This window comes from Aythya marila, assembly GCF_965140915.1.
Source record: "Aythya marila genome assembly, chromosome: 1".
Lineage (NCBI taxonomy): Eukaryota > Metazoa > Chordata > Aves > Anseriformes > Anatidae > Aythya > Aythya marila.
The window spans coordinates 169,397,978-169,410,446 of record NC_139042.1 but is presented as its reverse complement, the minus strand read 5'-3'; the positions used below and the strand labels follow the sequence as shown (position 1 = coordinate 169,410,446).

Below are 12,469 nucleotides of genomic sequence, written 5' to 3'. Positions count from 1 at the left end.
ACCTTCATATCATTGCTGTAGTACTGGGAGCAGTTATCTGTGCTTCCCAAGTGGAACCTTAGTGAGAGTAATTGGCCAACTTGGACTGGGTTAGCACCCGGGTCGTTTTCTGGGTTAAACTCTTAGACCATGTCTGCGTCATCTGAGTTGTCTGTTTGTAGAAAAAGGTGTCGGCTGGCTAGAGTGACACTAAACTTCAGAGATGGTAAAGTGTTTGTGTTGGTACTGAGGCTGTAACCGTTACAGAAGACATTTCAGCCTGGTGGGGTCTCTTTATGTTGAAGCAGACGTCCAACCTAAGATGTTAGAATTCAGACCTGGCTTGCTGCGTATCTCGCTGTTCCTTGACTTGCTTAATTCTAGTTACAGGAGTGCCTTTGTCCCTTGAGTTTTTTTTCTTCTTCATGCCCATATGCAGACCACGGAACACGTACTGGTTAAGTGTTTGTCCTGTTGCAGAGCATCCTGGCAGAGGAGGAATACAGTAACAAGAGAACTGTTACTATGGGTACTTCAGCAGTGGGCTGGCATTTCCCTGTTGAAATATCCTGTTTTCAGTTGCTTATGCAAATTTCATTTTTTTTTTTCATGCTGAAATGTCTTTGTTCCCGACACCTCCTTTGCCTCCTTGTCTTGCACCACCTCCCTCTTTGAGTTTTCAGCTGATATTACATAAATTATTGTATAAGTAGTTCTAACACTAATTTCATTTCATGAGAAAGCAGTGTGCCATGTCAGCCAGGTGGCCAAACTGCATCTTAGGATGCTTTAACAACAGCAGAGCTAGTCAGAAGGGGTGACTCTTCTGCTGTGTTTAGCGTTGATGTGGTCTTACCTTGAATGCTGTGTGCCCTCCTGGGCTCCACAATATAAAAAGGATGTTAAGGTGCTTGAAATCATCCAGAGGAGGATGACAAAGCTGGACTGGCAGCCCTGAGGAGGGCAAGCAGGGAGTGAGGTGCCGGCTTCTGCTCCCCGGGACACGTGGGGATGGCCCAGAGCTGCGCCGGGGGGCTTCAGACAACATATAAGGGAAAATTTCTTTAATGTGAGGGTGGCCAAACACTGGAACAGGCTTCCTAACAGGGTGGTTGATGCCCTGTGCCTGCCAGTGTTCAAGGGGCGTTTGGACAGTGCCCTCAGTCACAGAGTGGTCCAGGTTGGAAGGGACCTGTGCAGATCATCTGGCCCAACCCAGGGGAGCACCTAAAGCACATTGTGCAGAACGGCATCCAGGTGGGTTTTGAATATGTCCAGAGAAGAAGACTCCACAACCTCCCAGAGCAACCTGTGCCAGTGCTCTGTCACCCCCACAGTAAAGAAGTGTCCCCTCATATCCAGTCAGAACCTCCTATGGTTCAGGTTGTGCCCTTTGCTTCAGTAATGCGCTTTAACTTTTGGCTAGGCCCTGTGCGGTCAGACGGTTGGACCGGATGATCTCTGAAGGTCCCTTCCAACTCAACTTGTCTATTCGTAGTTTTTTTTGTCACAATAACCTTTTATTGTTTCCATGAGAAATGCATAGAATCTGTCGCAGTTCCAGCAGGCCGTTGAGAAGAGCAATTTGCATGTGCTTGGTGTGATTATTTTTTTTAAGGGGTTCATTTCTCCAATTATTTGAATTATGTATGCTCCACTTTTCTGTGTAAGAAATGGTTATTTTCTAAAAGTTTGCTGTTCTTGGCTGTTAAGCAAAACGAATGGGAGCATGTTGTGATTAGAAGAGAGCAGACTGAGGGCAGGTAGTGGTTGAGATGGCATGTTTTGGAAGGAAAGCTCTGAGACAGGGAAGGAGAGGCAAATTCCAGACTGAAGTGTAAGAGTAGACTGAAATACGCTGCTGAAGCGATGCTGTGAAAGTGTGTCTGGGTACAGCACTTGGATATTGCAATTCCTAACAGGAGAGAAGTACTGTTGAGAACTTACTGGTTGTTTGTCTCCTTAGAATTGGGCTTAAGGACATATGTGGGGCAAGACCACACATTTAACAATTTTATTTTGTTCATCTAGCTACAGGTGTCCCATGGATAAATTAAGCTGAGATCCTGCAGTTAAGGCTCAGAATACTTAAGGCCTGTTTGAACACCTTACTGCTGGCATTTTTCAATTCTTGATTATATGTTTTGTTTTTGGTTGACAGCAAAATGAATATAAATCAGCAGCATGCCCTGGCAGCCAGGAGGCCAACCGCACCCTGGGGTGCATCAGGCCCAGCACTGCCAGCCGGGCGAGGGAAGGGATTGTCCCGCTCTGCTCTGCGCTGGGCGGCCTCACCTCCAGCACCGTGTGCGGTTTGGGTGCCACAGTATAAGAAGTGCATAAAAATATTAGAGAGTGTCCAAAGGAGTGCAACAAAGATGGTGTGGGGTCTAGAGGGGAAGATGTGTGAGGAGCAGCTGAGGCCCCTTGGTTTGCTCAGCCCCGAGCAGAGCAGGCTGAGGGGAGGCCTCATGGCGGCCTGCAGCTCCCTCACGAGGGGAGCGGAGGGGCAGGCGCTGAGCTCTGCTCTCTGGGGACAGCGACAGGACCCGAGGGGACGACATGGAGCTGGGACAGGGGAGGGTCAGGCTGGGGGTTAGGGAAAGGGTCTGCACCCAGAGGGTGCTCGGGCACTGGGACGGGATGCTTTTCAATGTCATCTTCCTTATGCAAAAAGCAATTCCCCCCACCCCAAATAAACAACGCCAAACTTGTGTCCATGTAGTGACAGAATGAATTGGTGTGTGATTCCCGATGCAGGTTAAATAGTTGACTCTCAAGAGCTAACATTTTGGGTTTTTTTCTTCAGTGTATTCTAGCAGTTGACAAATGAGTAAGGTTAAGTCAAGAACTTGCTCTGCAGTAGCCAAAAAGACAGGAACTGTGAGTCATCTGAGGAAGGTAAATATTATCCCAGGTTTGCACATTAAGAGCAGCGACTCTGCTACCCACACCTGTCTGAGTTCTTTGGAGCTTGGTGGGCTGAATGGTGCACAGCCAGGAAGGCTGAGGTCACAGGGAGGCTGTCACAGGGTTGTCACTCATTTAGGTAGCCTAGTACTACCCACATTTAGATAAAGGCTACATTTTTTTACTTCAGTGTTGTGTTTCCCCCATCTCCTCCTTAGGGAGCAGGAGTTACAGTATACTTGCCTTGACACCATGGGATGCTCATGGCTGAATACAGTGTTGCAGGTATTTTATGAATATCTGTGCCTACTCTGCTCCTTTCCAAGCTGAGAGGATGTGAACAAGCTCTAAAGTAAAGGTGCTTCAGCTACCATGGCAAGTGTAGCTGGGAGCATCTTAGGACTGAAACTGAACTAGCTTGAAGCACCTCAAGGTTTAAAGCTTGGTAAGAGAGAAACTAGTGGATTTTATTATTATTATTATTATTATTATTATTATTATTATTATTATTATTATTATTATTATTATTATTATTATTTATTTATTTTTTTTAATCAGAATTATGAATACAGAAACTGCACTTTTATCTATTAGCTCTGAGTATTGTAATGTTTCAGAAAATGCTGTATTCCAGCTTATTTGAGGACTGGAGGAAAGGATAGGATTTAGTTATTTCTAAAGAATGTACTGTAGTAGCTTATTTCTTAATCCTTTAAAGTTGGGCGTTACTATTATGTATGCCCTATTAAGGAACTCTTTAGGGTACATCTGAGGGGATCTAGAACTTCCAAATGGGTGAAGTACCTTTTTCTGCCTTTTTTTTTTTTTTTTTTTTTTTTTTTTTTTTTTTTAATAGAAAGTCAAGCTCAGGCAGAAAACTTGAGATAGAATTCAAAGAGATAAACTTGTTGAATTGGAGGATATCTTTAATCTCTTATGAAAAGCTAATTTCTGAAATACAGCAAAAGTTGCGTCTACAGCAAAATACTGTAAAGCACTAATGCAGTCCATGTGACAAAATGAAATGTTTAATTGTGAAATCAATTTTTAGTCAAAGCTGCAAGCAGTTCTTAATCAGTGCATTTCTGAATTACATAGTGGGACAAATTTAAGGTTATTGAACACAAAAAAGGGTGAAATGTCTTCCAATGAGATCTTTTCTTATGGCTGGAGTTTAAATACCAGTAGAAAGAAACTCACATAACAAGCTTTTAGGGGCTAGAAGTGCCTCTGTAGAAGTACAGTCATTATGAGAATATTTGAAGCAAATGTGATTATCTTTCCAGAACTCAGGTGATGCTATGATTTTGCACCGTTTTATGACCTCAGTAATTTTTCTTGGCATTTTGATTAGCACGGTTTTTTATTGTTCCTACAAAAAAAAGGGATTGTTCCTGGTCTGGCTAGGCTGAAAGACTCAGGTGACCTGTAAACTGAAACTGAGGTATAGTTCTTTAAAATTATTTTTATTTGCAAATTCAGCAGCTGAATTTCTCCTTTTTAAGGCTGACTCAATTCTATATTAAAAAATTACTGTTTTTCATGGACAGATTTACCGTAATAGTTTTCTAGAACTTCAAATTTGTGTATCAGTCCCTTTTTGTTTGTTTGTTTTTTTTGGGGGGTTGTTTTCCATTGACAACATAGGTACTTCAGAAGTGTGTTTGTTTTCTGAAGTTAATTTTGCTTAAGTTTGGTTTCCTAGCATATCTGATTTCAGATCATATGGTATTCCCAGAAAAAAAAAAGTAAATGTGATACAGTGCATATTTAAAAGCTGATAGCTTTCTTGATGGGCCATCGACTGAAAGCACACTTTAAAAGTTGGAAAAAAAAAAAACAAAACACAACAATATTAGCTCAATTTATAAATAGTATGTCTGTGAGAGTTATGTAAGTAGGTAACAGAATGCTGGTATGTAATTTTTTAAATTTTTTAAAAAAGGTTCTTGCTGTTTTTCCTCTGCATGCATACCTAAAATAATACTGCAGTTGACTTCTATCCCCCAGCATATAGGATACTTAAGTTACTGGCACAATTGTCACTTCCTTCTAAACTATCATTTTTATGGCAATGCATTTAAGTTGAAGGGCATTTCGCAGTCCAGTGTATAGTACTTCTGGCTTAATGTTGTACAATGCTACGTTAAATCCAGCCTAGGGCCAATCTCAGTCTTAAATGAACTGTACATACTCCAAAGGACTGGAAGCATCGGAAGAGAGGAAGTGGGTAAACATACTCATATTTTATACAGTCTGTTGAAGATGGTATATTGGTTTAGTTTTTTCTTGTTGCTGGCTGAGTAACACCAGGTTTATAATATCAGACAAGTAACCACTGTCCCCCATTGATTGACAAAATCCTTAAAACGTTTCTTCAGCAGATGATCCAGCTGCAAATTCTGCAGTGTGTGTGTCGGTGCATGGGTGTATGTCCAGTTAGTCAGAACTTAGAATCATGACTAAAGTTGGAAAAGCCCTCCAGGATCTTGTGGTCCAACCATCCCTGTACCACCATCAGCCACTAAACCATGTCCCTAAGCACCAGGTGTAGCCTTTCCTCGAACACCCCCAGGGATGGTGACTCCACCACCTCCCTGGGCAGCCTGTTCCAGTGCCAACGTGTGACTTCATTGCCATGTCTACAGAGGGACACGCTCCTGCTTCTGCTTGGGTCACTTTGCTAAATAAGGTAGAATGACTTTGGCAGCTTCTGGCTTTCTCTCTGTGGCTGATCCAGATGGAGTGCTAGTTCATTTGCTCTTCTTTTGCTGGCTATCTTTCACATCTTTGAAATGTCTCTTCTATCTTTGGATTCTGTTGAATGGCTTGTCCAAGGAGTATTTCCTGGCCTGCGCCTTCTTTTTGTGAGTACACCTCATCGATCAGATTCATAAAAAGCATCCACACAGCTCAGGGAACAGTCATAGCCCCAGCCACATTTTGGCTCCTTGCATCTTCCAAATCCTGTGCCAGTGATGAGTGGGAGCAGAACCCGCTCCCAGAACGGACACGGTGTCAACGCTGTTAGGAAACCAAGTGGGGCTTCCTATGATCTAAATTTTCAAGTTTAGCTTTAGTAATTTTGATGATGATGATTTCATTTTAATGAGGGATGGTTTCTGTTGTTTTTCCTGCAATGTTTTTTTTGTTTCGGGAGAGTTTGAAAACGTTAATTTCATAGTAGTTAAGCATGGTTAAAGGTTTGAAGCAGTTAGCTTGTAGGTCTTTGTCAGGGGAATGTCTGTGGCTTTGCTGTGGCTTGTTTGATGTCAGTGACTTTTGCACTTAACTGACACAGTTTGCATACAGCACAGATTCACAGCTTTAATGTAGCTTTTGAAAGCTTTACTGTTCTCCCTAAACACTTGGAAAACTAGCTTTTAGATGTCTGTTCTTGGGAATGCAAGTGGAGGATAGCTTGAAATCGTAACTAAATGTCCTTTATCTCTCTCATGCTCTTGAGTTGCTGCATAGAAGTCACTGTGTATATGCCATCTGGCATATGGTTTCCTTTCTGAAAGGAAGAACCATGCAGTGTTTGAAGGAGACAGGTTGTATCTTGAAGTACTTGGAGACTTAAGGCAGCCTGTAAATGAAAGTTAAAAGATGATAAAAGCTGTGATGAAGATGGACAAAAGCCATGTCTTACTATTGCATGCTTACAGTGAGCACAAATCTGTGCTAGTACTAAGTTCATCAAGGAAAAAAACATTAACAGCAACACCAAAAAGTAATACAAACAAACAATAAATAAAAGTAATACAAACAAAAAGTGAAATGTTTCTTTTTCCATGTTTATGCCAAGTTGATAGTACAGAGCTGTTATCTGAAGGGTAACCATGGTGTAAGCACTGAGTAAGCTCTGGTAGAGGTTATAAGTCACCTTGGAGAACTGGAGTGGCCGGGATTGTGAAATTAAATGAGGGAATGAAGTGTTTCAACTTCAGGTTTTGTTTTTCTTCCATACTGAAAATGAAAAGTTTTTTTTTTTTCTTAATTTGTACTCATGTACATTTTTTTTAATAGCTATAACATATCCCACTAAAGGGTTGGGGTTTGAGGTTGCTCTTGCATGAGGCAAGCTGGCAGTTCATATTCTATTGTAGTACAGTTCCACTTTGTGCCAGATTGGAATAATCTTTGACACTGAGAAGTAGGTTCATAAATGATAGCAGCTTTTCCTATAAATAACACTTATACTGTCTTGCAAAAATACCAACTGGTGGAATTCCAAATTCCATGTTTTGACTTAAGTTGCAGATCAGTTTCGTGGTTACCAGTGTGTGACTTGTGAGTTGACACCTGCATTTCACTGAAAGGCTCATTGAGGCTTTCTTTTGTAGCTACTTCAGATACGCAGGTACGTTACCTTACATAAAAACACTGAATTTAACAGGAAACAAAAATTGAGTAAACTACTGACTTGGCTTCCGAAGAGCTAAACGGCAATATCAGAAGCCCCAGGCTGGAGGGTGGTGGAAGCTGCGAAACATCGCACAGAGACTGTAACTTGCAATTGCTCCCTGGCATGATGGTAGTGTGCGTGCTGACAATGCTCTCCCTAGGCATTTGAGGAGCAGCACAGGCTGCCCAAACTCCTAAAATGGTTTATTTTTAAAATCCGTATTATCTTAAAGTTCTCAGTTCTTATAAAGATAATGAGGAGTTTAATCAGTTGTAACTCAATGATCAATTTTCCTGCTCTGTGCAAAATTAAAAATATTCATTCTCCAGGGGGATTTTATAGTATCCTCTTAGTTCTGACTTTCCTGTGTCAACGTTGGGAGTGAGCTGTCCTTGGGCACTACCTATAGTAACACAGCGAAGCAGCAGTGTAATTAGTTTTCGTATTTCAGAATGATAATACATTTGCTTCAAGCTGCTAAAGTAATGCCATATGCAATCATAGCACTGTTTTAAAAATGATTGTAAAGAAGATCTTTTTGCAGCTTAAGGAAAAGTTCTTAGTAATTTTTCCGTAGACAAATTCTGTGCCAGTGATGTAGTTGAAGTTATTGCCAACAAACAAGTTTTTGTGTGTGCTGAAATATGCTACACTACAGTGTTTCTTGAAATCTGTATTTATTTTTATTTTTTTTAATTCTGTACACTGTCAGAACACTGATTCTCAGCCACGAGCATCCCGTGGTGTCAATGCAATTAAGCTTTGTTGGTTGTCGTGTGTTAGGTGCTGATCTGAAGGGTAAAGGTCAACGACAGCAGCCGCCTTCTCATGAGATGCTTTTAGGTCACACCTAATGGTTAGTGGTAGGAAATGGTCAACAGGTGTATTTAAAGGTCTTGTCGGGTGTGGGTCTGTGTTTGGGTTGGTTAGCATTGACTTGAAGCTACGAATGATATAGTGGAGGACAAACTGATGGCAGTTTGTCACCATTTTAACCTTTTTTTATCTTTCCCTAGTGAGTGGTTGCTCTGCCCGTGTGTTCTGTGTGATGGAGGACTGGTTCACAGAGTAAAATAGTAGTCTTGTTGCAAGATTGTAAGAGAGATGTTCATGAAATTAAGCCGAGTAGATGGGAGTTCTTTACTTAATAAAAATGCCATGCAGCTGGAGTACCACTTCGGTAAGGTGGTGTTGGCATAAGTGTGAGTGTACGTGTGTGTGTGTGTGGAGGACTGACTGCTGCCTCTCACCTCATCCTTCTGGAGCCTGGGAAGGTACCAACACTGACATCACTGTTACTTTCAAAATGATCTAAAACGTGTTTTAAGGTGCTGTGTGAACTTTGCTGGTGTTTATTCTGCAGCTGATTGGATGCTGATCTATCGATCTATAATAAAAAGAAGCAGTGGTCTTGGTACACAAGGAGGCTGCCTGGTGGCTTCTTGTCAGCAAAAAGAAGCAGCCAAGTTCCAGCTGGGCTGGAGCAGTGCTGCAGGAGCCTTTTCTCAGTATCTGCAGGCACCCTCGGAGCATGAGGGATTAAGGAAGGAGAGGTGCAAACCCAGTTTGCTGCTGGGGGGCAGCTGGACGGGCTGTTAGCCCTCGCCTACGAGGAAGCCCCAGGTAAGCGAGGTGCCACGTCCCAGGAACAGTAGGGGCAGCTCAAGGCCCATGCACAGCCACTGCACCTGGCAGTCTCGAACAACACGATCACTTACAAAAAGGCCACAGTGAAGATGTGTTGATACCCCCAAAAAACGTAGGGGTCTTACCCGGTTTGTGAAGGACTCAAGAGCAGCTGGCTGCAGCGCGGTTCCTTCGGGCTGGCCCTATCCCCTCAGATGCATCCTGATAACTTTGCTCTGCTCCCTGCGATTTGTCAGGGTGCCTGGGTTAGTAGAAACAGGGGTTGCCAATAAAACCAGCAGTATTTAATCTATCTATCTATTAAAAGCTTTCTTCTCTGTTAATAACCGTGCACGTGGAAGACTCCATATTAATATCAGTGTGTTCCATCAGTCTTCTGGGCAGAATCTTGATTAGTTTTTGGGCCACTCTCTTACACAGTTATCAGCACGGAGCATAATCTTTCAGACATTTTTAATTTGGGGCAGAGTGCTGCAATATCTCCCAGCTTTTCAATGTATAGACTTCATCTGCTGGCGTTACCAGCTTTCTCGTGGCAGCTTTAAGCATGTTTTGAGACTCCAAGCTCTCTGACCTTATCCCACTGACTTAGAAATCTTTACTCTGTGTGTGTGTACCTTAGGGTGTATGCCTCAGTGACTTGCTTTCAGTCACAAGTTTTAAAATACTATCACAAAAATATAAGTAATTTTTTTATGATGATGATGAAAGGGTGTATTACAAGACAAGGCTACTTGGAAAAAAAAAAAGTCTTCTCTTATCCCAGGTATTGTAAAGAGTACTGAAAAATTCTCAGGGACTTGTGCGATCCCGCATTTTTACCTTTCCAAGAGCTGTAGTTGGCTGATAAGCTGAGCTTCTCATCATTGCTAGGGGACAGCTTCACCAAAACATTTCATTATCGTTTGCACAGTGGTGAGAGCCAGCTACTCTTCTCTCCGCACTTTACTCAGGCAGAGCAAAGGACAAGATAATCCCCTTAGCCTGTTAAATGCTCCATTCCAGCTGGTAGGTGATAATTGCATTGTAAGGGGATTAGCATAGTGGGATATGCTTATAGTGTAATGAAAGCTCCCCTATAAGTGTGAAAGTCAGCTGGATACATTCAAGCAGTTTGGGACTTCACGTTTGTGTTTTATGGTGTTGACAAAAATGTGCAAGAAGGAGAAGATGCATCTGGAGAAGATGCACAGTGCCTCTACTTGACTTTACGTGTCTTTAATAGATTATATATATTTTTGCAGACATCAGTAGTCTAAATAACTGAAAATCTCGTGTAGGAATAGTGGAGTAGGCTGCTGTTTAGCTGAGCAATTTGGAAGATTTCTGCGATCACAGCCATATTGCACGCATCCGACGTGTTCGCTCCACGCTTACTCAGAAGTGCAGTGACTCTGAAATCGCGGGGACGAGTTGTTAATAGTGTAGGAGCACTTGTGTTATCAAACACTGCCTAGAAATCTGAGTCAGTGAAATTTGAATAAGCCACGCTCTGCGAGGAGTAGCGGAGGAAATTTGTGGCAGTAGGGATAAGAGGATTTTGAGCTGAAAGTAACTCCTGGCGCAGCTGACCAGAAAAATGTTTTGAAATTCGGTCAGTGTCAAGCATGAGCCCGAGGTAGTGCAAAAGGAGGCTTTTAAGGTCTTGTGTTTTTGAAGTTTAGCCGATGCTGTCAGTAGTGGTAGTGAATCTTATGGCTCAGAGCATTTCGTAAGCTAACTGCAATTTGCCTTCCTTATCTCACAAGATGTTAAAGATCCGTGGGAAGGTGCACAGCAGTCCGTGTTTGATTGCCTCCTGCTCGTTGCACTCCCTCCCGTCTTCTGTACCCTACAAGAAACCGGGCCAGCCACACGGTGCTGGCCAGTGTGTGTTGTCTGGGTGTTTTGAACATCTGCACGGTGCTCTTAGTGTTTTGTAGCCAGGCGGATTAGCAATCTGACAGCAGTGCGTGTTTTTACATAAATAAAAAGTCAGGTGCATAAATATGCACTGTTATGTAGCAGATCCTGTAGCGACATTGTATGACCTTACTGTGGGATGAAATTTTCTCATGAATTATGGCTCTGTGAACAGCTGCCTGGTTGCTGTTTCTTCAGTTTCAAGTTCCTGACTTAGCAGCTGTGTGTGTGTGCCTCTGGGAGTAAGGGCAAAATAACATTAGTGTATTTTTTTATGGATGGATGCAGTAATTTTGCCAATCTTGATGTCACTGTTAAGTGTGGTTAAGCTCAACTCGCTCTTACTTCATCATAGATCTGACGGCGGGGTCAAATAGAAAGGTTTTGTTGTTTTTTTTGTCCTCTACAAAGCTGTGATGTTGAGACATGGCAGTTAAAATGTATAGTATTCAAGTACGTAGCAAACCAAACCATATGTAACATAGAATCTTTTTTTTTTCTTATTCTTTAGGTGACAAACAGCATGTTTGGTGCTTCAAGGAAGAAGTTTGTAGAGGGGGTTGATGGTGACTACCATGATGAAAACATGTACTACAGCCAATCATCGATGTTCCCACATCGGTCAGAAAAAGATGTAAGTCAAATAAGATTGTTTTTCACCTTTCAACAGCGAGGTAGTTTAAAGCATGTGAAATGAATTCCAGAAATTCATATGGTTTAATAGCAAACTGATCATAATCCTGATAGACCTTCACCTGTGTAAATTTCATAAACGACCTATAGAAAATATTTAGGTTACTGGGTGTGCAAAAAATGTTTAAATGAAGCTTTCCAATTCTGTTTCACAAGTTATTCTGATGAGTTTGAGGAACTTCAGGTGAGTTAGCAAATGATTGACACACATAGAAAAGATTTGCACCTTTACCTAAAGGTGCAACGAGTACTCTCAGAAACCGTAGATGCTATTACTCCAAGTGATTCTCGGATATTAAATCCCCACTTCTAGATTTAATACATTTAGGGAGAAATCATTGAGATATGGTAAGAAAGGTAAAGTGAGACACCATGCTGCACAGTCTACACGGTGAAAGCTGATGCTTGGCACGCTGTTGACATGGTGAATGAGTGTTTTAGTTGCCTACTCTTTCTGTAGGCAATGTTGCAGAAGTGGATCTTAGGATGGGACTTCAAGAGAAGGAAGGTGGGTGTTCCAGTCACCAGGAAAGAGAAATCCTGAAAGCTTGTGGGAGAAGTGGACAAAATGGGGCATAGAAGCTGCTGTAGTTGGCAGAGAAGAGTGATGGCGTACCAAAAGGAAATGGAAAAGTGATTTTTGTAAAAGCTTTTCAAAGTTTCATTTCAAAATCATTGTTAAGGGATTTTTTTTTTCTGTGTAGCTTCACTATTGATCATTACAACTTTGAGTTTATGCTTATGAAATCTTAAAATATTACATGCTATTGTAACAACTTCTTAAAAAGTTGATCAAAATAAATATGTGGTGGTGATATTGAGACTCTCTGGTACACCTTTGATCACTTATGTACAGCTTAAATGTATTTTATGTATTACTTGTTTTGGTGTCTCATATGGCTCACAACAGTTGAGAACATCTGCAAAGGT

At 41.8% G+C, this 12,469-nt stretch overlaps 1 protein-coding gene across 4 annotated transcripts in view; it reads left to right on the top strand.

Annotated features, from left to right (window-relative positions):
* CNOT2 (CCR4-NOT transcription complex subunit 2) overlaps window positions 1-12,469 on the top strand; it is an 85,765-nt gene that overhangs the window by 37,954 nt on the left and 35,342 nt on the right. For all 4 annotated transcript variants that reach the window (XM_082760643.1, XM_082760640.1, XM_082760641.1 and 1 more), the window contains one exon: window positions 11,358-11,480. In XM_082760643.1, the coding sequence (XP_082616769.1) occupies window positions 11,370-11,480 (111 nt within the window). In that variant the 5' untranslated portion in view covers window positions 11,358-11,369. The remainder of the gene's footprint in view (window positions 1-11,357; window positions 11,481-12,469) is intronic.